A 25,703-nucleotide genomic window follows, 5' to 3' on the forward strand; every position below is an offset into this window, starting at 1 on the left:
TCAAGCATATGAACAATACATGAGCATGTGCATGTATGGCCGCGAATGAAGAATTATTCAGACGAACATAAATCGAGGTTCGAAGCCCGTGGAAGACAAGAAAGACCATCTAACTCGAAACCTCAACTCTTTATTATTGATCGCACACACACATCGAGCTTCCACATCACCGATAATTTACCAGCGCGCGAGTTGTATTTTCGATTTCGAGAGCCTGTGCGACACCCAGGATTTGGGGGTTTTGTTGCTCCCTGTCTAATCGTCGCTCCTTTCCCATGGAATGAACATCGTGGCCGGGGGCGTGGCGGGGTTTCGCACGAGCAAAGTCTTCTTCTCATTTGGGTACATTTAATTTCACGCCGCACAGATGATCGCCTAACGACAAACTGTCGTCCACAATTTACACACGAGACATGCAGGAGACACCGGGTATTGCTCAATCTCGCCAAAGATGCTGTAACCTGTTTTGCGGTCTCAGAATAGCCCCCCCCGCGCAGTCCACGACACTCACAATGTTATGCTGCCCCTTCCCATTCGAAGCGCGTTTCCTCGTGCCGCTCATTTTCATTCCAACGGCACTCGGAATTTACAGCGCAAGGGACGACTGGGCGTTTCCACGGGCGCATGTCGGTCTCTGTTATTTCCATGAAGTAAGTGGACCTGACCCAAGTTTTTCCACAGTCTGTGTCCAGACGTGTTGCACTTGTACCTTTCCGTATCCAAAACATTGGACAATCGACACTCACAACAGGAAATTGCACCTTATTTCACAAGCATCACTGAAGCCATGACAAATAAATCCATAAATAAAAGGAAATCTGCTAGATAAGGGGGGGGGGACATTATACCAGCACAATGGGTTCCAGTATGAGTACCGCAGTCCCATTGGAAATGTTTTTACAATATGTATACTAATACCACACACACCAGCAATTTTGGGGGGTGAGGATTTGCCACTAGAGGGAGACAGAGGGTTGCACGAGGGTTCATGCGCACTCACACACCGGAAAAGGGGGGAAGGGAAAAAGGAGTGACGACTCAGGACTCCGACTGGTCATTCGTCAACTCTTCCATCCAGGATGCTCTCGAATGAAAAGGGGACAAACTTGAAGCCCTGGCCGGAATAAAACTTGTTCTGGAACTCCACCCTGAAAGAAGCAATTGAGCAGAAAAAAGCATGCGCTCAGTGTGGAGGGTTTCATCAATGTGGAAAAGGTCTCAACGCGAGGAGAAAAACGGCACCTATTTACAGTGTATTTGATCGCAATCATCATCATTACACGGGATAACATTCTTTTCAACAATTTCTTTGGGCTGACCTTCGCATTGGAACCTGGTTGTTTTGTTTCACCGTTTGGTCAAATCTCGGGCCCGAATGACATGACATGAACGAGTGAGTGACAAGCACAAGCTTTCAGATCGGATGATGATTCAAAGCAAAACTGTCAACAACGTCGATGCTGTTTTGGTATTTGGTATTTCGATTGGTATTTTCATCAGGATTTGCGGCAACATTTCAAAGGCTTCTTCCTCCTAAAGGTCCATGGAAATTGACAACATATTTTGCAGAATTCCGCTCGCTGACTAACAAACACGGCAATAAGCAAAACAATACGTGTACCTTCTGGCATCGAATGGAAGAGCATTTCATTGTTCATATGTTGCTGGCATGGAGAAATGGAAAAAAAAGGTCCCTTTGTAATTTCATATATATATATATATATATATATACACACACACACACACACACAGCGGGGCAAGAAAGTATTTAGTCAGCTAGTTGCCAAAGTATTTGCTCTCCTGCCTCGCCTTCCTCTTTTTTTTTTTTTTTTGTCCGGTTCAGCTGTTAGGTCAAGCAGAATGGAGGATCTGTATCCCTTTTACGCCAGAACAGTTTTACTGTGCCACAGTGGAGTTTGTAAGCTGCCGCTGTGGTTTCTGAGTATTATAATGGATATTTGTTGACAATCGCAGTCCAACAGAACAATATTTCTAGAGGGGAGTGAGAAAAGAAGACAAAAGACAAACTGTAAACAAGATGAGGAAGGTAAGTCATGATACAACCCCAATTTCAATGAAGTTGGGATGTTGTGTTAAAGTTAAAAACAGAATACAATTTTATGCAAATCCTGTTCAACCTATATTGAATTGAATACACTACAAAGACGAGATATTTCATGTTCAAACTGATCAACTTTGTTTTTAGCAAATAATCATTAACTTAAGAGTTTTATGGCTGCCCCACGTTCCACAAAAGCTGGGACGGGGTCATGTTTACCACTCTGTTACACATCACCTTTTCTTTGAACAACATTCAATCAACGTTTGGGAACTGAGGACAATAATTGTTCAAGCTTTGTAGGTGGAATTCTTTCCCATTCTTGCTCGATGTACAGCTTCAGCCGTTCAACAGTCCGGGTTCTCCGTTGTCGTCTTTTACGCTTCATAATGCGCCACCCGTTTTCAACGGGAGACGGGTCTGGACCGCAGGCAGGCCAGTCTAGTACCCGCACTCTTTTAAAACGAAGCCACGCTGTTGTAACACGTGCAGAATGCGGTTTGGCATTGTCTTGCTCAAATAAGCAGGGGCGTCCATGAAAAGTACGTCGCTTGGATGGCAGCATATGTTTCTCCAAAACCCGTATGTACCTTTCAGCATGAATGGTGCCTTCACAGATGTGTAAGTTACCCATGCCATTGGCACTAACACAGCCCCATACCATCACAGATGCTGGCTTTTGAACTTTGCGTCCGTAACAGTCCGGGTGGTTCTTTTCCTCTTTGGCCCGGAGGACACGACGTGCACAATTTCCAAAAACAATTTGAGATGTGGACTCGTCGGACTACGGAACACTTTTCCACTTTGCGTCGGTCCATCTTAGATGAGCTCGGGGGCCAGAGAAGCCGGCGGCGTTTCTGGGTGCTGTTGATAAATGGCTTTTGCTTTGCATAGTAGAGTTTCAAGTTGCACTTCCGGACGTAGCGCCGAACTGTATTGACTGACATTGGTTTTCAGAAAGTGTTCCTGAACCCACGCGGTGATATCCTTTCCACATTGATGTCGGTTTTTGACGCAGTGCCGCCTGAGGGATCGAAGGTCACGGGCGTTCGATGTTGGTTTTCGGCCTCGCCGCTTCCATGCAGTGATTTGTCCAGATTCTTTCAACCGGTTGATGATATTATGGACCTTTTCTCCCCAATCATGACAACCACCTGTTCCCAATGAGCCTGTTTACCTGTGGGATTTTCCAAACAGGTGTTTGATGAGCATTCCTCAACTTGTTTGCCACCTGTCCCAGCTTTTTTGGAACGTGTTGCAGCCATAAAATTCTAAGTTCATGATTATTTGCTAAAAACAATCAAGTTTATCAGTTTGAACATTCAATATCTTGTCTTTGTAGTGTACGCAACTAAATGTAGGTCGAACACGATTACGAGTGATTAAGAGGCACGGCTCCTGCAGGTCGGGCCCATTAGGCAGGACAACCGCAGACCAAGAGGGCCGCCCCGCCCCAGGCCCGCAGCACCGACCTTGGAACCCCCCTACATTCCAGCCAGCACCCATTACCCGCCCCCGAGTGTGGGAGATGGGCCCGCCGCCACAAACCAGGCAGGGACGTAAACCCCGCAGCAGTGCATTTAACATAAGGCGCTACCTAGCAGTGTGCTGACCTCAACTGAAAAGTTGTCCTATTAAAAGTAGTTGGAGTGGTGTGTTTATGGGAATTTATGACCATTTTCCCAGAAGCACAAATTGTGAACTTAGACACTGATGTTGTTCAAGAAGGCCTGGCTCTCAGGCTCCGCTTTAATTCACCCAAAAGTGTTCTATAGGGATATCAAATTCTCCCATCCGTGTCTTTATGAACCTTGATTTTTTTGCACTGATGCACAATCATGTTGGAACAGGAAGGGGCCGTCTCCAAACTGTTCCCACATAGTTGGAAATGTCCCAAACATTAACGCCTGAGCTCCGGTGAAAGCAACTTTTCATGCTTCAGCATACCGGGAGATTTTGGACAGTCAAACGGATGGGAACAAAAATTGGAAAAAAGTCAGCCAATAGGTGACCAGTGTGTCGATAATAGCGTGTCGAATATTGCAACTTAGGATGTTGGATTCACCGCCGATAAAAGTAGCAATAATGGAAGTGTACCCGACTAAAAAGGACACCGTTTAACACCATTACGCCATGTGTGTACAAAGAACACATTAAAGAGGCATGATAATAGTCAAATGTGATGATTGGGATGAGAGGCGAGCATGCTCGGAAACTCTTCCTCCTCCAAATTCCCAAACGTGCGACATTATCGTTTTAAGGCGCCGATGACGTAAACTAATCCCGTTATGACGCGGTGCAACAGCTGCCTTACCAAATAATCCGCTACCCGTGATCCGTGATGTTCGGTAGCACATATCTTTTGTTTTTGGGGATCGGTTCAATCACGTAGGAGTTGCCTGCCTCGCTGACCTTGGGAATCTTGACAACGCAGAACATTTCCCCGAGCATAACAATAGTTGTTTCCAAGAAAAGATGCCAAGTGTCCGACTCCGACAAAAACGGCTTATGAGTCAAGAAACTTTGTTTTGATTTGTAATTAGTTTGGCTTTTACTAAAATAAATGTATATTTTTTGACAAATATTTTTGTCAATTATATTCATAGTTGGGTTTGGGGGGGGGGGGGGGGGGGGGGGGTTTGTTTTGGCAGCATGTTCCTATTTTGAATTGGTATAATTGTAGCTCGTTATTCTGTCCGTTTCAATTCACATTTAGGTTTGAATTGATTTCTTTTTTTTAATAAAGTGTCTATTCTGTTCGATCCGCAACCTAAAGCGTGCTTTCAGTTTTGGCACCGTGTGTGAGTGCGTTTGACAGCCCTGATTTCGATCTGACTTGCCGTCACAAGAAGGAGTCGTGCCATATCAACGATGACAAAACTCCTTTCAACTCTGCATTTCAGCGCATCCCGGTTGAGCACACTGCGAAAACCTGCCGATGGCCTCTCCCAGAGCCGTTTTTGGGTGTGGTGTCAGAGAGAATATTGTGCAAAGTGGACAGAACCATCCAATTGCCATACAGTTCAGACAAGTTCAACCAAACAAAACACGACCTTTATGTGGTCGCTGACTTCTCCAAAACGATCAGACTTTTCGGTAACTCGGTAATATCTTCGTCTACCACGAACACTTGAAATTCCATCACTTCCAATTTAATTTTGTCCCTTGCGGCGCTCTTCCCAAATGTTCTGTCATGAAAACCATCAGAACTACCAAAAAATGCAAAACCCTCCTTTAAATACGGCGGTCTCCACCGCTTGACACGTTGCCAACAGCATGTGTGCCTTTTAGAGTGAGTCAACGCACAATTTAACGCCTGCTATTTGGGATCTCGGGAAAATATTGCTATCCGAGTATGCCACACGCAACACGCCTACTACCAACAGTGCACGCAATCTGTTCGAGTGACTGGCGTCCTATCCCAGCTGACTTTGAGCGGGAGGCGCGGTACACCGTGGGCTGGTTGCCGGCCGATCGCAGCACTATATAAATTGAAGTTAATATGATTATTACATCTGATGTCTTCAATTGGATGGAAAAACATTAAGAGTGGGGCATCAGTTCCATCCAGTCTCTGGCCTGAGTGAGTGAGGGGAGCTGCCCAGGAATGTCTCCAACCCGTGGCAAATATTTGGTCTACCAGAGCCGTGAGAGGGCAACACTTAAACTGTGGAAAGAAATGAGAGCTCCTCTCATCTGAACTCCCCACACGTGTGTGGAGATGGAAAAACCCCTCTTCCTTACACACACCCCTCCGGCCCCGTCGCCTTTTGTGCGTATACGTGTAGACAAGTCATCGGCGTGTGCGTGTGAAGAGCGGGCACCAAAGCAGAGGGTCAACGTTGACTGCTGTTAATTCTGAGCACAACTATTTCCATTCACTCATATCCGCGAAAAATACTCCGGGACTCTTTTTAAACTTGGCGGATACCTGTTGAGCTGACACGCTTCTGCTTTATTAACCGAGGAACACTCCGCGGCGCTCTCCTCCGAGGAGCGCAACGTATGGACTGACGTATAGGGTTACAGATGTACGGCATCTGTCAAGTTGGACGAAACAGGCTGCAGATACCTGTGGGGCTGATATGCTTTTGATTTAGTAACCAAGTAAACATTCTGCAGCATTCTCCTGCAACACTGAGCCATGAGCTGAAAGCCAGAGGGACTAAGGGGCGCACATACTCTATGTAGAGGCTGAAGAGGCAATGAGGTCCTGCTCGTATACGCTCGTCAATGGCTAATGTGAGCTGCTAACGCGAGACACTATCTGGCTTATTTTCTGATGCTTTCGAAGGTTTTTACAGTAGCCACTTTCAGCTGTGTTGTTGTTTGTTTCTGGGATCACTCCTTTCAATTGGCTCTAAAATGCATGCTCTATAGCGTTTAAGTCTGGAGATTGACTTGGCCTGTCTAAAACCGTCCGCTTCTTCTTCTTTCCCCTGAGTTCATGTTTTGTTTTGTTTTCTTTTCTTTGGACCATTCATTTGTTCTGTCTGTCTTGATGCATGACTGGCATAAATAGACGAACAAAGATACAGTATTTATTGTAAATAGAATGTTTTGAGCAATTAAGTACGCGAGTGTATACAGTAAATGAACAGGTCATTTAAACAGACACGTTCCTCCATCTTGTGATCGGTTATCGTTTTTTTAAACTCGCTGATCGGCCCCAAAAATCCGATCGTGTAAAGCCTACTTAATACACCGGTGGTTTCCTTCGTCCATAGATGGATAGATTGGTTGATTAATTGATAGACTTGAGAGGTTGCTTTTCTTTTGGTGCCTACACTAACCCAAAAATAACTGTTCCAAGTATTTCAACGTGGAACTCACTGTCATCAATTCTTTACGTTCCGGCAGTGTTGATAGTGTCCTTTACTGGGCGAATGTTTGACTTGCGTCTACTCAGTGGTGCAGGTTGTATCAGTGTGGCAGAGACGGTGCAAGGAGGTGATGGATGTCGACGGGGCTTTCAGTTATTTTCAGTCCCGTGAGCTCACGGTTGGGTAAACCACTTTGGGTCGGGAATGTTTCGTGTTCCGTTCATTCTTCATGTGCTTGTCAAAAGCGAGAGAACGACAACTTTGGCAGAGATACTTGGTTCGAGAGGTGAAAAATGACAGCTCGCTGTGTATGTTTTTTGTCAGAGCAGGATGCATCGCGTGGGCTTACGTGAGCCCTCGTACTCTGAAATGAACTGAACAAATGTGGCCGTGTTTGCTTCTCACCAGTGAAGACGCAGGGCGTGCAAAAAGGCAGACAGCCCCTCCATAATGAGCAGAATGGCAACTGTGAGGGTAGCGAACGCCGCAAAGACGATGGTGAGGCCAAAGAAACCTCCGCCGCTCCGGGAGGACAAACCCAGGTGCATTACCATGGACCAGAGCACCTCTGACAGCTCTAAATGCATGCAGATACAGATGGATGGAAACCAACATAATTAGTCGTGCACTCCATTCTTCAAAATACATCTACTAAACAGTCGATCCTTGCTTTACGACGGCGTTCTGGTTCTACTTCCTCGTTTATCACGAAATGAGAACACGCAAACTCCGCACAGGCGAGGCCGGATTTGAGTCCGGGTCCCTCCGAACTGTGAGGCAGATGTGCTCACCAGTCGGCCACCACGCCGCGAGCAGTAACCGTAATTACAGTCAATATTTGTAGGAAAAACAGTGAGCACAGTGGTAACTGAGCATGCCATCTTGTCATTATCATGCGGTTGAGGTTGTATTCTCAAACTAGTTACTTGCTGTTCGTAACCTCGAAACGTTCCGTGCCGGTACCGTCGTAAACCGAGGACCCCCGGCATACGTGAAGGTCCTGAGAGACACACCTCTGAATCGGGTTATAAATCAAGTATGGGGCTAAACAACTTACTCTATCATAATATTTCATTCACATCGTTCGAACAACGTATCTTGAGGAACTTGTAAGTCGGGCCACTCGTATCTCGAGGCACCAGCGGAGAAAGTGTGTGCGTTTATACTCACGGGCATGAGCCAAGCTGAGGGCCCACAGTCGGAGATAAGAGGCCGTGTTGGAGATGCATCCCAGACAGTATTCTATGGTGTGGATGGCCTGATGGACAGCCACGTCACCAAAGTCAAACTGTTGGAGAGGGAAAAAAAGAAAAAGATCACTCGCATGCAATCGCATGATTCTTTTTTTATAATATCGTTGACGGTTTTTTACTTTTAGCGGGAACACAAAAAAACAAAATCCCAAAGTCTTGGTTTGTTTACTGTGCAACAGCAGTCTTTTTACACCTTGTTCGACCAAGGCAAACATCACGCAGTAGTTTTTTCCACGCGCACAAGATGCCACGGTACACACCTTCAATTGGTTAAGAGTGCAAACAGACCACCAGTAGACTTGCTCTTTGGTGATCTGTTTTCTGTGGATTCATGAGTAAGTGCAATGAATTGAACCATTGCACGATATATATATATATATATATATATACACAAGACGCATAAGACCACTCTGTATCTTTCTGTGTGTATTTTAAGCAGTAGGTACTTTTCATTGACACACTATGACTTTCGATCGATTCCACTAAGCAGCAGTTTAGTGGAATAATGCCAGCAGCCGCCTGCAAATGTGCTTCCATTATTTTTTCAAAGTCTAAATGGGTCATTTCCATATAATTTCATCAATAACGGTAAAGACATGGCCCGCTGAATCTCCATTCGAAAATCAATTCGTTTGACAGATGTGAGTACCATAATTTGTCGTGTATAATGCGCATTTTTCCCACTCCCCCCAAAAATTGTCAAAAGTCAATAGTGCGCATTATACATTGGCATAGGGGCAAAAGGGAAAAAAAGTTTCACAATTTATAAATGTATGCCGCCATCTAGTGGTTATGAAAAAGCTGTACACTTTCATTCCAAAATGCCACCGCCACCTACTGGTTATATATATATATAAAAAAAGTGTAGCCTACACTCTCATTCCAATATGACAGGGGGTACGGTACGTATGACTGCATATATGTACAGTTGTGCTCATAAGTTTACATAATTTGTGAAATATTGTTTTTGTAAATATGACTGACTGAACAACCACCATCATTCATTTCTTTATGGTGATGTTTTGTTTCATGATAATGCTTTTCTGAAGTGCTTGACTGTTGAATTTGAATGCCATTAAAATAAAATGAAACGTGTCTGGTCCTTCGTGTTGTCTTTCAAGAATTGTACCCGTCTTACAAATTCTGCCTGTGTGTTTTCTAATTTACTAAATAAAAGCAGGGCTGTGAATTTCAAAATAAGAGCAAGTAAATGGGGGGTGGGGAAGGATTACGTGTTCAAATAAAGTGCTTAACTTCGGAATAATTATTTGAAAAAAAACTAACAAAATACAGATACTTCATGTTTTGATCATGTGGGCAGAAGCAAAATCTTCCATTCTAAAAATGCATTATACATAGAAGGGTTTTCCAGAAGTTTGAGGACAACTTTGGGGGTGCGTATTATACATGGGTGCGCGTCGCACACGAGACAGTACGGCATTTGAATTATCGGCAGTTGTTATCCATCTAAAGGTTGTAATTGTCTCTAAGAAAAAAAATATTCTCATGCAATATTTTTCAAACTTGTCATGCCAAAATGTCGCCTTTTTTCATTTATTTTACAAATGGTCCGTCTTTGTCTCTCATGCTGTCTTTACCATGAATGAAACTGGAAAGAGCCTCATTATGTTGTCGCAATACACGAGCGGGAACTGAGCTGAAGGAGGAGGCAGCTATTTTCCATTCGCACGATAGTCGACACCAAAAATAAATGCTATCATTTCTGATATATGAATGAATATGTGTGAATTTGTGAAAGTGTCTCAACTACTACAGTGTTGTTACTGTTATTATGATTGTATAAAGAAAAGAGTGTAATGGGTTTAATGAGCTGTTAGGATCATTTATGCACTAGTATCCGCAGAGGTTGAAGTGCAACTCATATGATTTTTATGAAGTTGTTTAAGTCTTTACCCTGATGTACTTTTGTCTCTACCGTGATAAAAACAAGTACACTTCAATGGGCCGCCACCTTTTGCTCTGTCAATAAGGATTGCCTTTACTATGAATGCCTAAAGTTGTTTATCATCACTAACTTTTTGAAAATAGAGCTTAAAGCGTGGCTGTGAAAAAAATGTGCTCAATTATGAAAAGATGTTTACTGTTGTTGATCAAATGATATGAAAATGAGCCAAATACAAGATGTTACATTCTAGGCAACTAACAAAAATGTTTAACACCCTGAGGCTGGTTGATTTTGAAAAGGATATCCACGAGGTCAACTTTGGGGGTGGGAATGCCCCAATCATTCCAAGATACTGCATCAATGTTTTTACTGGAGTGTTTGATTTCCGTTTAACTTCATGTTCAAAATGTACCGTAAATTGCGGTGGTTAATGTGCAAACATTTCAACTGAGACAAAACAAATGTCAATTTTGTAGCAAATCTTGTTCGATTGCGTTTGTCCCGCAGGATCGTAGAGCTGGACGTGTTTGTGTATTGTTCCTTCATTCACTCCCCCCCCCCCCCCCCCCCTCCCTGGAACAAGACAAGCCTTTCCTGTGTAAAGTGGGCAGGGCTACGGCTCTACGGCGCTGTTGCTGAATTTGGCTCGGTGCTGGCCGGGTTTCCGTTTTCCAAGCGTGTCTTTTGTTCCTGGACTCATGGAATTGAGTTCATGGAAGCAGCTTCATTGTTCCCATTCAAAGGGTCTCCAAAGTAAGTGGCTTGAGAAAACAAAACCAGCCAGTACTGCATGATGTCATGGCAAAATACATTATGGTTCATTGTCTCCGAGGTACAAGCCACCGGCGATGTAGAATATTTACAGCTGGTCGGCTATAGCCGACTATGGGAACTGTAAAGGAATCTAACTATGGTCGTGTTTTTGTTCCTGGTTTTATTTGTTTGAACACATCAATCAATATACCCATCCAATTTCTATATCAGTTATCCTCACTAGGGTCCAATCATAGTCCGGAGACTCGACTCGATCTGGTCAAGGTTGGCAATAACTTCTGGTCCAATATGGATGCACAGAGGCTTTCTGTGTTAGTCCTGCTGGACCTGAGTGCAGTCTCTGGCACAGTGAGTCACACTATTTTGTTGGACTGAATGCACATTATAGTTAGACGAGTTAGGACAGGTCTTTTACAGAGTTGAAAAAAAAACAGGACAAAAGTACAGATCTGCATGGCAGCAGTCAAGCACGCTGCAATAGCGCACAGAGTCTCTTACCGGTTCTTCCTCGGCATGCTTGAAAATAAGCAAAGGTCAAAGATTAGTGTCAGAGTTTGGTAACTCATGTGTGCTCCTTGCATTATCTTTCATAATCCCCCCCCCCCCCCCCCCCAAAAAACAACAACAACAACTCCTTAAACCTCACCAAATGTTAATATAAAGACAAGTAACGAGGGAATCACTTGTACATGAATTCAGAAATGTAACGAACACGTATAATTTGCGAGCAGACATTTGGAGTGGAAAGTGCGCACCATTTACAGATCAGTGAGCAGTGCTCATAAAATGCATTTGGGAAATTGAGTGTTTGTGGAACATTTGGAGTGTTTGCTAGTCTAATATTTTTGAGTGACTGGTAAGTAGGGATTTAAGACAATATTTTTTCAAGCCCTTAATCTCTCCTTTCCCGTCGATAAGCATGTTGACATGGAATATTGCCGGCTTGGAAAAAACGGCGATGAATGTCATCTTGTTCAATTACAGTTATGCAATATGTTATCACAACACAAACACTCAGATGTACTATGCATCAGACGTGGGGGACACCGAACCTCGGGAGTCAACTGGGTGGTATTTTCAGAAATTCCGTTCCCTGGTTCTCATGAAAAACACCTCAGTGTTTATGTTTCTGAAATGGAAAATCCGACTCTTATCTGCACTGGTCCACCGCAGGCCTCCCTTTCTATTTGAAAGCCCACATTGCACCATCTCCCCCTACTACCGGGAGAAAACACGATCAGAATGTAATATTGTATATAGGGTGTGTTGCATGTTACTGCGCTGTGGCACTTCCGATAGGTGGATCTTTCCAACATGCCTTGACTAAAAGGGTGATTCCTTGTTTTTACATCATACAAACAAGCTATCTTTACATTTGTTTCCACATTTAAGGATGTCACTGTATGAAAGAACAATTGTCTGGACAGTTAACAGTTTTTAAGATGGCAACCGTCGAACTCTGGAATTGAATTATTTCTTGTTAGCTTGCTCGCTCGTTAACTTGCTAGCGTGTTAGTTGACGGGCTAGTGAACGTAATAAGCACTTACATTTCCCTGCAGTGTCGCTGTTGTGTGGACCCACGCGTGAAGAATGCCGCGAGGTTGTGGCATCTTGGACAGCCGGAGCGCCGGTACGCGAGCCCGCTATTGGCTACTACCCACTCGCTACTAGTCGGTAGCATGCTCAAAGAATGGCGGAGGAGGTATCCAATTCGCCTTCGCCTCACTCCGCGCGCCGCATGTGGGTCCACACAACAGAGACGCTGTGGCTCAAATAACACAAAACACATAACATTTCAGGGAAGGTGCATTTTCTTCCAGGTTGTAGACCGAGCTTGATGGCTAACAGCACGCTGTCGAGGTAGAGGTGGGTGGAAAGTGGAAAGTTATTATTACTAAGTAACTTGCGATTGCGCTGATTAGCCACTGATGGGACGAAGGCACTCAGTACTTATACAGGGCGGGGCAGAAAGGACAGACGTTTTTGAAAAAGTCAAACTAATAAATGGTAGGTGCAAAGAAATTGGATTGACATCGATGTGTATTGTGTAATGCGTATTGAAATAGCATTTGACAGAATCAAGTGTGGCAAACAACATTCATCACGGGGTGTCCGTTTTCAGTGATGCACTTCTGAAGGCGTTGATGGAAGTTGGCTTCCACGCTCTCCAACATGCTCTGTTGGTTTGGGTGACTCCCGTCCCGCGAGAATAGCCTCACCTCGTCCAGTGTACGAGGTCTATGTGCCTTGAGGTGTCCCCACAAAATATAATCACACATGGACAAATCAGGGGACCGAGGGGCCCAAGGAGTGTCAGCAAACCTGGAAATGAGGGTGTCACCGAAAAAGAGGACGAAGAGCGGCCATTGATGCGCTGGCTGTGTGGGCCATCACCCCATCCTGCTGAAACCGCCCACGTCAGATAGGCACGTCTGCATCGTAATTCAGGCACAAAGAAGTTATCTATCATCTCAGCGTGATGCTCGGAGCTCACAGTATCACAGATCAAACAAGACGGAAGATCGTAGACCAAATCAACAGAGCCACGTTGGAGAGAGTGCAAGGTAAACTTCTATCGACGCCTTCAAACGCCACGTGACCGTCGATGATTATCGTCAAATGCTATAGCTGACATTTATTATTGTATAGCTAACATTTATTATTTTGTGACTTTTTCAAAAAACATCTGTCCTTTCTGCCCCACCCTGTATTAGTCGGGGAGGGCCGACTCATGCCAAGAAGCCCAAGTGTGTACTTGGGCTTGGTTTTAGCCATGTCCAAACAATCCAGCCAACTGGAATGGTGAAAAAGAGCTCCGAACTTTGGATTCTGTTTTCGTCACTGCCGTAAATCCAGCCCTGTGCTTGGCATAACTCTGCAAGGGGGTAATTGTACGGGCTGGCGTATCCCAACGCATTTAACAGCTGACTTGAATCCTGTCCAGTCAAAGTGGCTCCTCTCATTCCCTTTAAATACCGCATGCGAGTGGCACATTGATAGTCTTTGACAAGGCGGAAAAAAGAAAACTGATTTGCTCGAGTGTGTGAGGCTGCAAGACCAGTCCGTGCTGTACCCCGCCTCCCGCCCGAAGATAGCTGGGATAAGCTACAGCAGCCCGCGACCCTAGTGAGGATAGGCGGTAAAGACATTGGATGGATGAATTGAATTCAGAGGGTTTGATGCACGCTGTTCACATATTAAGGAAACGCATGAAACGCGTCCCATTCACCACGCACGTCTGCGGCGCTTGCGTGTCCGTCTGCCTGCACCTCAATCAAATTCGCTGCTTTCTTAACTACAAAGTAAAACAAGCACACTCATGCCCTCAATAAAAAAATATCTTAAATCTTGGAGATCTTTGAGAGACTGCCAGCAACAGTGGGCCAAATAAGTGATTTCATGCGCTCACCTCATCTGCCTCATCTGAGTGCTGGGAGAGCTGGTCGTGGTCCATGATCCCAGCCTCATCCTCCGTGGGCCCGTTGCCCACCCGCACCCCTCCAAACTTCTGCGTGCCCTGTTGGGTGAGTCCGGTGCATGATGAGGACACGCCTGTTCGCTCTAAAGATTGCTCTAGATTCTCTGCAGGGGTTTCTTGCCTCTTCTGTGACTAGATACAAAAGTCACAAGAGCTTTGTCGGCCTTAAAGCAAGCCTTAGTTGGCACGCTGTACATAGCTGGTCAAGTAAACGTGGCACCCTAAACAGATAGTTTGCTTTTCCATCTGAACTATGAATATTATTTGTGTGACGCATAACACTGATTTTTAAACGTAATTGAATGACTAAAAATGTATCTGCTGTAAAATGCCACTATTTTTGAATGCTATTGCATTTACTCATGGTGAAACGATTTCTTGGAGGTTCAACACATCCAGTGGATATAATGTGGAGAATTTACATATTTTGCGGTTAGGGTGCCCTCAGTATTGCTAGGTCTAGATTTCCAGAGCGTTTCCAAGGCAAGCTTTAAGCATGTCATTTCAAGGCACGACAACCAAGCGCATTACACAATAAAACATACACTGAAAGACAGAATAGAAGAAGAAGACGGTTATATTGCAAAGAAGAATCGTTTGAAGGGTGCTTCAGGTTTGTAGGCATCGTGAAATTCACATACCAGGTGCTTTTTCCACAGGTGCTGACGCCGAAGCACCATAGTTTTCACAACCAGCATACAGGGTACACATGCAAGGGCAATGAGCACCAACAAAACCTGGATCCCCATCTATAGATTCAGACAGAGATGTTAACAAGCTGTTGATGACGTTGAAAGGTGTTCGCACAACGCAAGTGTCGTCATTATCTAGACTAGATGTTCAAAAGGAGTAATTTACCTCTCAGATTCTGGGAGAACATTAGCTCGACTGTGGTTATGTTTGACAATTACTGTATTTGCTTCATCCTGGGTTATCTGTTGGGATTTGTGCGAGTGTGTGTATGTGTGTGTGGACAGGGTAAGGAAGCAGGGAGAATAACAAGATGAGAGAAGAGCACCTGTCCTGCGTAGAGGGATTTGGTAGTGGGGTCACTGTAATTGAAGAGGCACATGTTGATAAAGTGGATGAGCAGGCTGGGAGCATCTTTTGAGGTGAATGCATCATAGGCGGTCCACTTGTAGAAGACCAGCAGGACCAGGTAACCAAACAGGCTGGACATGAAGACAATCTCGGGGATGAAGCCCAGGAAGATGTTCAGAGGCTTCTTGAAGTACCTTCAACGGTTATTGAGTCAAGACATATGGTTTTTTTTTTAAACTGACTATGGTCATACTATAGTTTAGATTAAAAAGTCTGTGCTACAAAGGAGACCCTGTATGTCAACCGCTGTTTAACAAAACGAGGACAAATGACACAGTCCTGTGTTTGAGTTTGGGGTTTTTTTTCTATCCAAATTGCAGCAAATGCAGCTTGCGCTCTGACAATAATGAGGCTGTTCATGGCAAGTACAAGCTTTGTGCACGCAAATGCTACACACAACACAAAATAAGAAAAACATATATACTGCGATGCTTGAATAAAAATGAATGAATGTTTTGTGTTTTGATGTTTGATGTCTTTTCGGTTTGTTTTTCTAACAGTGGCCTCTTGAAAAAGTAATTTTGGCACTCTGTATGTTCCACATATATTGAAGGTTGACCATAAAATGCGACCATAAACTAGAAAAACTCACAACAGTATGCCAAGGGAAAATTAACACGCCTAACAAAAATGAAAAAAATAAATAAAAAACAATGTACCGTCTGTTTTTAAGGCTACTTTCTGGTCAAATGAGAGCCAAGTTAGGATCACTAGGATCAGAAATACAGCACAAGACCATTACATTCTCTGACTCGGGAATAATTCCATTGTGACTAAAATGACAGGGGGGGGGGGAATCATTTCACCTAAATGTAATGGATACGTGCTGAGCACATGTGCCACCGACCACGAAGGTTCGTGCAAATTTGTTGTAATTGTTCTCGAATCCTGCTCACGAACAAACAAAGGGAAGATTGGCGAAGACGATAAAGCAGTGGCTATGGCAGTAATACTTACAGATGGTTAAAAAGACTGAGAGATACTCCAAATATCATGTGGATGACACCCAGGATGACAGACATCTTCATCTTAAATGAGTTGAGGAACGTCAGTTTGTTGGTGGCAACGTTCCATATCTACGAAGATGAGAGCAGGATTGAAGAGAGAGGACATCGTATCACTGTACTCCCTTCATTTCGATGGAAGGAAAACTGGTTAGTCAATTTACCGGGTCAATTCCCAGAGGATAAGGCCCATTGAACACACCAGGAATTGCTGGGTCCAACTGCAGCACTGCGTTTCCTTCGAGTGTTTCAAATCTTGATCGCGTCAGCAAGACGGGAATAAACAAGAATAGATTACAAAAACCCGAACAATTATCCGCAAATATTGAGTAAGATGAACATGTTATTTTCGTGATTTGTCCAAGTGCTGTCAAATACGGAACACGTCTGTCTGGAATGAAGAACAGGCTGCTTGCCTTATTGCTCTCCTGTATCGGAATGCTGTGACTTCACGTGACAATTTTGGACTAATCATTTCCATTCCATCCATTTTCTGTACCGCCTAACCCTCACTCGGGTCGCGGGCGCCGATCCCAGCTATCTTCGGCAGAGAGGCGAGCTACACCCTGAACTGGTCGCCAGCCAACTGCAGGGCACAAAGATCTAAAACTTGTTCTACACATACACAAAAGCCCATTTCCCTCAAATATTCTTCACAAATCTGTCTAAATCATTTCTGTTAGTGAGCATTGCGGAACACGGGCCACTCGGACTCGATGTCCCCCGCCCTCCCCCGGAACATGAGCAAAGTTCTGTCGGAGGTGGGAGTCGAAACTCCTTCTGACGGGGGATTCCGCCAAACGTTCCCAGCAGACCCTCACAATACGTTTGGGCCTGCCACGTCGGACCGGCATCGGAGCCAACTCACCACTAGGTGGTGATCAGTTGACAGGTCCGCCCCTCTCTTCACCCGAGTGTCCAAGACGTGAGGCCGCAAGTCCGATGACACGAGCGCAAAATCGACCATCGAACTGCGACCTAGGGTGTCCTGGTGCCATGTGCACGTGTGGACACCCTTCTGCTTGAACACGGTGTTCGTTATGGGCAATCCGTGACGAGCACAGAAGTCCAATAACAGAACGCCGCTCGGGGTTCTTACCAATCACGCCCGTCCAGGTCCCACTCTCATCGCCCACGCGAGCATTGAAGTCCCCCAGCAGAACGATGCAGCAGCACATCCCAAATCCATCCCGTAGTCCACAACCTGAACACCGCCAGTTCCTGTTTGTCTGCAGCACGATCACCTCACTCACCAGCCAATCACACTCCCCTCCCCTGTTCACCTGCAATTAGCCTGAACTTCATGGACCTGTGTTCCCACAGTATTTACTCTAAATAAGTCTTGAACATTTTCCCACAAAGACGACTCACAAAGCACTTAACATGGCTACATGACAGAATGGCAAACATTGCACTGTACAGTTAATGTAAGAAAAAGCAAATCCGGAAAGCAACTAACAGGAGAATAAAATGGCACCGGATCCACCAAGTATGGAGGCGTCCGACCGTTTGACGAGGCGTACTGCCCCTTCTGCTCACTGCTTTGTTTGTTGTTTATGACTCTCCGGCATTTGTCTCCAGGCGAACTCCTTACCGATCCTGGAGAGCCTCGACTTGGACTTAGAGAATCTTGGATTATTTCCATCAACGTGTGGATCCGACAGCAACCTAGTGAGTTTGGTCAGCGCTTTGGCCATGAAACCATTTTCACGACACAAGACCCTTTCCCGTTGCGCGATAGCTTTGAAGGACGCCATTCTATGCACACTTTACTGCGCTGAATGAAAGTCATTACCACTTCTACTGCTTTTGGTTTGTTGCTTTTGGGTCCAGTTATGTGCTTGTTACAAAGTATTGGGAAATGTTAAAACCGGCACTTTTCACTGACTTTTGTGTTGACAAGAATTATACGCCAGCGTACACGTGCGTGACAAGAAAAACAAAACACGAGACTACCGACAATAAAAGTGGATTGAAAGCGTACAACGTTTAGAACACTTGCGCAGAATCGGCGTCCACACAGAATGAGATGACTTACGACCAGTTGGCTCCTTTGGCGCCAAACATGGGCCTCACACTCCATCCAGAACCAAACATGTTAAGTGATTTGGAGAAGCAATCATTATAAATGACGCCCGTGTAGACGGAGAAGATCCCCATGAGCAAGATGATGTAGCGACCAGCAAACACCATAGTGAACATCTGCAGGGAATTAGGAGATGGGTAGGCAGGGTCATTCCAATATCCAAGCACAAAAACCAGTTTTCCTCTGACTGTACTTGTGACGATACCTCGTTGTCACTCTTCTGCGCAAGGAGGCGACTTTCTCGGATGACTAAATAGAGACCGGCGCAGGTCATTAGAAGGCCGTGACCCATGTCACCGAACATGACAGCAAACAGGAAAGGGAAGGTGATGATGGTGTATTGAGCTGTGGCAGGTCAGGAAAAGGGAATATCATGAAGTGAGGTTAAATCCATCACAGCCGCACAGAAATGTCATCAAACTAAAGAAATAACAGCAGAATGGAAACAAATTCAGCTCTCTTTTTCTGTCTTCAATCAATCAATGTACCTGGATTGATTTCCCTGTAGTTCCCAATGCCATAGGCATCCACAATGTTCTGAAAGCCCGAGGTGAACTTGTTGGTCTTGTTAAAAGTGGGCGGAGTCTGCTTGCTCTGCATTCTGTTGAGGATTGACGGCACAGTTGACCCGCTTCGCTCCTATCAAATGAAATCCAAAAGATGAACATGCAACACCGCAACTTCCCCTCGACTCGCAGGAAGCTGACCAGAGAAACAGTTGCGTGTACAGTCGACGCAGACAAATGCCCTTTTCACTGAACACGTTCCAATTTATTTCGTCATTTCGAATCTAAATATAGTACCGTCATGACTTATTGATTGAACTGATCTTTTAGAATCAAATAGATCAAATGTAAACATTATGTAGCTGTTGTTTTTATGTATTTATTTATTCATGTTAAGCCAACGCCCAGTGGGAGATGCCTGGATTTCAAAAACAAAAACAAAAAACCTTTGACACCATAATCTGAATCATTGCGCTATCCAAAGAAAAATGTACTTCGCGTTATCTTCTGCACGGAATGGGGAGAACCCAATGCACCCTGACTAACAGCGACACTCCGAACGCAACCCCAAATTGTATCTCAACTCCTCACCCGCCAGGGACCGACCGTACACAACAACAGGAAGCAGGTTGCACACGTTTGAACGGGAAGCAGGGGGCTAACAATTTACTCAGGAAGAACTCAATCTGGGTGTATGGCAGCCAACCTGGCGTTAGCATATTAAGGAGAACCGTTTTTCTTCTTCACAGGGTACATTGTTTCCTATACGTTCATTTTGAGAATCTTCGCAAACATTGACAGTACCATTCGTGACTATCATTCATTTGCAACATGTGACAGGTCGCTGCAAAAGGACGCAACACGTCGGCAACTTCGCGACGACGTTCAACGAAATCACACGCATTGATGCTTACGACGTATAGGATGGCTAGACTGCGTTACAGGAGCAAGAATTGCAGAATTCAAAATAACTGACGGATAAAAAAAAAAAAAATGACCAAACAACACCTCACCGTTCCTCTCCGTAGGGCAAACTGGATGGAGTCCAGATCTGAGACGGGACACCACACCTCAGCAATCAGACACTTCTGGGTCACGTCAATGTTGCACAGGTTCAGAGTGTGGTAGATGGCTTTCATCTTCCGAACCTTGATGAACCAAACTCGCATCGTCTTGGAGGCAGCCTGCAACACTCTCTGACGGTGGTCCTCGGTCTGGTTCAAAACCTGGGTCGGCAAAGCGAGGGAATTACCGGTAGGTCGTAATGAATATCACTGCATGCGTGTCGTACTGGTGAGTTGGGGGGGGGCAATCAAAGTGATTTCTATCTTTGCCATAACCCTGAGATTTCAACCCAGAACCCCTTCACTTGTGAGACAGATTTGCTAACCGCAAGCGCTCAGTTGACGGCTATGGCAAATGATGTCTTTCTTTGAAAAGCCGAGCCAAATGTGCTATTGTACGAGTGGAATATATTTGATGTGTTTGGCACGCTTAGACTAGCGCAGACACTCGAGCAGAACAGAGGCTCCCCCCCCCCGACTTAATAAGGACAATCTCTGGGCAGCACAACGTTTCGATGCAGGACAAAGGTCTTTTGTAGATAAGACCCAGTGCGCAGAAAAGACCCGCTTACACGACAATCTATTTTGTCACACATTGGATGGAGCAACAAGCATGCAGGAGCCTGGAGATAAATGAACTGTTGTGCAAAGTTTCTGATTCATTTGTTGTTTTGTAGTGAACAACAAAGAGTAAGAAACCCCTTTTCAAAGTATTATTGAACGTTAATTGGACAACAATAGTTGTATAATCTTTCATGTTTGTCGTTTTGATTGAGTACCTGTTTTGCGTAATTCCTCTCCCAAGTGCAAGAGGTAATGCTTTGTTTGATACTCGTTTATTTTATTGAATGTTTCAAACTAGAGGGGGAACAAAATATTGTCAGTGGGACGTATCGTGCGGCTATTGTTACCCTTTCCATGTTTTCCATTTTTCAGACACAATACCTCTCTTGGTGTATCCTATCTGATAATACATCCAAAATCACGGTACCCATTATTTCACAATCACTGCACGGGAAAAATATTGCTCTAAAATATCGTGTCATAAGTTATTCTGTGATTCCTACCCCTTTTTTTTGTTTAAAAAAATAAAAAAAGTCTCATGCAGTAATGTTTCAGTTCATTTGGCCTCGGTGGAAGTCTGCACTGAACCGATTGCCGCTGTCGTTGAAAGTGTGACGGGAAAGCCGTTGAACAAGAAATGTACCATTTGGAGATCGTCGATACGGCTGTTGACCCCAGCCAACATCTCTTTTCTCTCTTGTGGAGTTTCTGGACAAGGGTAGAGAGAGGCACGGAAACTGGAAAGATCACAGAGGAACTTGGTCAATTCCCATCATTTGCGTTGAAGGGGGGACATCGCATGGAAAGTGGACTTTCAAATTGTTTGTATACATATCCTATATTTGTGCGCCCATGACTTGGACGCTAGGTTAGACAAAGATCTGCCGCCAGACTCTTTGTGTTCGACGTGTGTCAGCTGCCAAGTGACAATTTGTCATTCGGCACTTTGGCGATAAAATACGGTCTCCGTGCGTGAGAATAGACGACGACTTCATCGTTAGACTCCGGGCTGCCCGAAAACAACTGCCGGCTGAGTCGCAACGTCCTGACTCCGCCCCCCCCCCCCCCCCCCCCCCCCCCCCCCCCCCCCCCCCAAGTCATCACGGTAACAAAAAAACCATACTCGGCAATGGATTGGCCTGTCTGTAGCGGGGGTGGGGGGGAGCAAAAAAAGGCTTATTAACTCATACTGGACCGCGCCATTAAAACAGACTCGTTTAAAAAATAATAGAGGGTGACGAGTGTCCTATAATTGTTGACCTTTGGGGTGTTTTGCCAAAATCATGTCACAGAAATGTTTTGAAGACAATTGTGAACAATGGTCAAAAGATAGGCAACTGAAATATGAATTGCATTGAAAAAACAAATGTCAAGATACTCACCCTTCACAGATCTTCTTCACCCTGTTCTTCAACTGATCACCTTGGAAGAAAATGATGAAGACCGATTTGTGGACTTGGTCCCCCTGTTGGAGAGGAGAATGTGTCTTTCAAACGTAATAGCCACATAAAGGACGTGGCCTTTTTACTATCGCGTACTGACTGTAGTGGGGTCCTCCAGCGGATCCTCGATCTCAGCCTTGCGTAAGAAAACATTCCCGCGGCACACCCGCCACAGCATTCTCTCAAAAGTTGGAATCCTCTCTCTGCTGATCACACCGGCCACAAATCTGTACAAGGAGAATACGAGTGACAATCATGATCCTGACATTCATAGAAAAACATGTCTCATAAAGCATTTCCTTTTGACCTCTTCTGTCCAAACAACAGTGACGCTGTAAATCCTTTTCTCAATGTTGTGCTGTTTTATGTGCACTAACATGTCGAGAGTGAAGCGTTAGCCTTCGCAAACATTTCCGAAACAGACTTGTGAAGACTAACGGCCTCTCGTGCTTTACCCCAATCTGAGCGGAGCCCCTCTGGCCCCCTCGTTGCCCTCCATCAGGGCTGATGACTCCTCCAGCAAGTTGGGATCCTCCATCTATCAAAAGATTGGGAAGACATTTTTTTTTTTCCCCGTCATAGTGATCCGATTCAGCCAACGTAGGGAGCTATAAAAGGGTGAAAACCTCGTCAAAGAACTGCTGTGTTCGACGAAGAATGTGTTTGAGCTCGGTCAGCTCCAGGAAGTTCTTCTTCAGGGCCTCCTGGTTGGTGTTGATCTCCTTCAATTCATTCTCCAACTTCTCAAAGGTAGCCTGAAAAGCAGAACAGACGCTCGCACCTCGGTATTCGTCATCCGTTTGATAGAAAAGGCTACCATTTTGTAGCGTGCCTCGGGGGTTCCAAGAATAAAAACTGATGAACGCCGACAATCTAAAGAACGTACGCTACTCGCAAAAAGTTAGGGCTATTCGGCTTTTAGGGTTACATTTCAGGGTGACCCTAAAATGCACTCTCACCTTTACAGGGGAACTTCATTAGAGATTCTCTGGTCTATGTTTGAGAATTTTAGAGAAGCTCAAATGAAGTTCACCTGCAAAGGTTACAGTGCCGTTTAGGTTCCCGATTGTGTCTAAATAATATCTCAATCAAATGACTTTACCTCCAGATCAATCATATCCCTTGGAAAAGGCACCTCGGGATTTTCTCCGGTGTCGACAGTCGGAATGTTGGCTTTCTTGATCTCCTTCTCCACAAACCCTGTTCCAAGGAGTGAGGAAACACATTGGGGCGCTCGTGTCCGCGTTCGGGCTCCGACCGGAGCTTCGTTCAAAGCAAATCCAGATTGCATCCCTGACATTTTCGAGACTGAGGTCGGAGCCGCAGCTGTCTCAGTGACTTACTTAGTTTTCTGTCCATCTCCTCACATCTCCTCACTTCATTCACGAACTTGCGTTGGAACACGTTCACATCCGGGTTGAGCTGCCGACAGGACAGAATTGTCGTCAAAATGACAAAACTCCGGGGAGTCGACGTCACAACAACTGTATATGACATCGAGTGGGAAAGACGCTCGCTGGTTCGGACCGCCTTTAATTTTGTACCAAATACGAGCATTCTTACTCACATCTCTAAACTGGACCATGCCGAGTTCTCCCAGTTCGCTGACACAGCAGTAAGCAGCCTCCGACTGGAGAAACAGCTGGGCCAGGGTCATCTCCTCACTCCTGAACAGCTCCCCCATGATGATAGGCAGCCAACTGGAAGAACCCCAAGACAGCAGACACACACACACACAGACAGCTGAGCTACATGATGGCTTTCAAGAACATTCAAAGTGGCCATTGCGAAGTCTCACTGGCCAATAGGGACGCACACCCAAAATTCAGGAGGCCTGTATCAAACAATTCTGGATTTTCGACAGCGCTTTTTCTCAAAAGGACGGTGGGTGAGCGGCCGTTCGCACTCACACCCCTGGGAAACGTCGAGTCTTCGATCGGCCTGAAACGTCTGTGGAACGGCGGGCACGACCCCGGCGAGGATACGCGGGGTCGGGAAACGGACGGATGGCCTTTTGCGGAATGTGACGAGGAACCCCCGAGTACCCGAATCAACACGAGCGAGCGGAGCGCGCAAACGCCACACGGGAGGGGCCTGAATCAAGATTCCGATCCTGCATCCTCGCACTGTGACGACGCCATGCTGTTATTCTATTGTTACCGTGATACCGCAGCCGCTCATCTGGGTCGTTCACACAAAAGACCGGGGGGGGGGGGGGGGGGGGAGATCCTATCCTATGCTAGCTTGTGAGGCTGAAAGCAGGGCCGAGGCCATCCGTCGTGAGCATCCTTCCGGCTGCGGCGCTGCCCTTCACTCAAGGACGCCATGATGCCGCTAGCGTCCATCTGTGTCACAGCATCTCCCGCCTGGAACTGGCACGCAGCACATTTCTGCTCGGAAACCTGCAACTCCGTCAATTATGTCTCAAACGGGGGCCCACCCACACCCCCGAACATCTATTAACATCGCCTTTCTTCCCATCCTCACGTCAAATATGAACGGAGACATACATCGGCTTTGACAAATAACGCACGCAACATGTTAACGAACGTTTACACGGCATGAAACATCAGCTAATATGTTGATTTGTATTTCCTTACCGCTGAAACGTGCAATTCGTCAACGCTCGAGGGATGCGGGATGCGACGGTCCTGCACTGTGCGTCAAGCTTGAGAGGCTTCGCCGCAAATCGGACTTCCGTTGGTGAAACCAAAATAAAAGCGCGTGGACACGTCACGTCGATGACCCTTTTCCGGAAACAACGATGCTCACCAGAATTGGACAGCACGCCAGGAAGTTGTTCTCTCGTGGCAAAGGAGCTCAAGTGATCATTTCCAATTCAATCGGCTTGTTGTGGAAAGTTTTATTTTGAAAGTCAGGAGCAGAAACGCGTCTGTAAAGTAACGGAGACAACATCCACCCATTCATCCATTTTCTAAATCAATTCATCATCCGTCCATTTTATAATAATAATAATAATAATAATAATAATAATAATAATAATCGGGCGTACACATTCGGTCTTGTCTCGAGACGGGTTGGACCCTCTTCCGCCCTGGAGTTGCCCACGGTGAGAGGCGCCGAGCAGGTGCGGGTATACTTATTGCCCCCAGTTGGGGTTCACCCCGGTGGACGAGAGTGCGGGGCGGGGGGACGGGTCCTCACTGTTGCGCGTGCCTATGCACCGAACAGCAGCTCAGAGTACCCACCGTTCTCGGAGTCCTTGGAGGGGGTGCCGGAGAGCCCCTGTTGGGGGGGCCTCCATCGTTCTGCTGGGGGACTTCAGATGATCGGTGCCTGTCTTGGCGGCGATCCCCGAACCCGTTGCTGCGTTCTAATTTTTGGAATTCCTGAGTTCGTGGCTTTTGTGAGCTGGAAGCCCAAATTATGTCAAAATAAACAAATGCATACTTGAAATGGTTTACATCGCGGGCCCTGAATCTACAATCTATGAACGTTTAACTTTTTGAATGGAATTATGGACATAAATAAACTTCCCCACGGTGTTCAACTTTTTGGGAAAGGGTCTGTACATACGTACTGAACATCTGTTTTTTTGTGACTGAAAATGTTGTGCCTTAAATTACAATCCCTGTGATGAGTTATTATGCACACATGAAGGTGACGAACGGAAGAGAGCCG

The 25,703-nt window shown here is 45.5% G+C and overlaps 1 protein-coding gene across 6 annotated transcripts; it reads right to left on the bottom strand.

The window, feature by feature from the left end:
- Positions 1–114: 114 nt before the first annotated feature.
- On the bottom strand, positions 115–24,763 carry atp6v0a1b (ATPase H+ transporting V0 subunit a1b). 6 transcript variants are annotated; one of them, XM_061705722.1, is made up of 22 exons: positions 24,662–24,763; positions 23,629–23,761; positions 23,405–23,483; positions 23,164–23,261; positions 22,688–22,816; positions 22,517–22,599; positions 22,162–22,288; positions 22,002–22,084; positions 21,263–21,356; positions 20,005–20,217; positions 18,974–19,124; positions 18,691–18,830; positions 18,438–18,601; positions 16,564–16,654; positions 16,353–16,471; positions 15,313–15,529; positions 14,936–15,043; positions 14,226–14,333; positions 11,314–11,331; positions 8,053–8,170; positions 7,288–7,459; positions 115–1,148 (listed from the first exon to the last, which is right to left on the bottom strand). In XM_061705722.1, the coding sequence occupies exons 2-22, from the start codon at positions 23,743–23,745 to the stop codon at positions 1,055–1,057; spliced, it is 2,523 nt and encodes an 840-aa protein (XP_061561706.1). In that variant the 5' UTR covers positions 23,746–23,761; positions 24,662–24,763; the 3' UTR covers positions 115–1,054. The 6 variants fall into 6 exon arrangements, 5 of the variants coding, with proteins under 5 accessions (XP_061561706.1, XP_061561703.1, XP_061561707.1 ...); XM_061705719.1 differs by having other exon boundaries at positions 14,226–14,426; XM_061705723.1 differs by lacking the exon at positions 11,314–11,331.
- Positions 24,764–25,703: the final 940 nt, after the last annotated feature.

This window comes from Phycodurus eques, chromosome 19, assembly GCF_024500275.1.
Source record: "Phycodurus eques isolate BA_2022a chromosome 19, UOR_Pequ_1.1, whole genome shotgun sequence".
Lineage (NCBI taxonomy): Eukaryota > Metazoa > Chordata > Actinopteri > Syngnathiformes > Syngnathidae > Phycodurus > Phycodurus eques.

What these genes read in the sequence shown, in the direction of transcription:
- atp6v0a1b (XM_061705719.1), bottom strand. Translation starts at nt 23,745, where the DNA reads ATGGGGGAGCTGTTCAGGAGTGAGGAGATGACCCTGGCCCAGCTGTTT. An exon ending in GCATGGTCCAGTTTAGAGAT is followed by an intron (nt 23,484 to 23,628) that starts GTGAGTAAGAAT and finishes TCCTGTCGGCAG; the next exon opens with CTCAACCCGGATGTGAACGT. An exon ending in AATCCCTCTACGCAGGACAG is followed by an intron (nt 15,044 to 15,312) that starts GTGCTCTTCTCT and finishes CTGAATCTATAG; the next exon opens with ATGGGGATCCAGGTTTTGTT.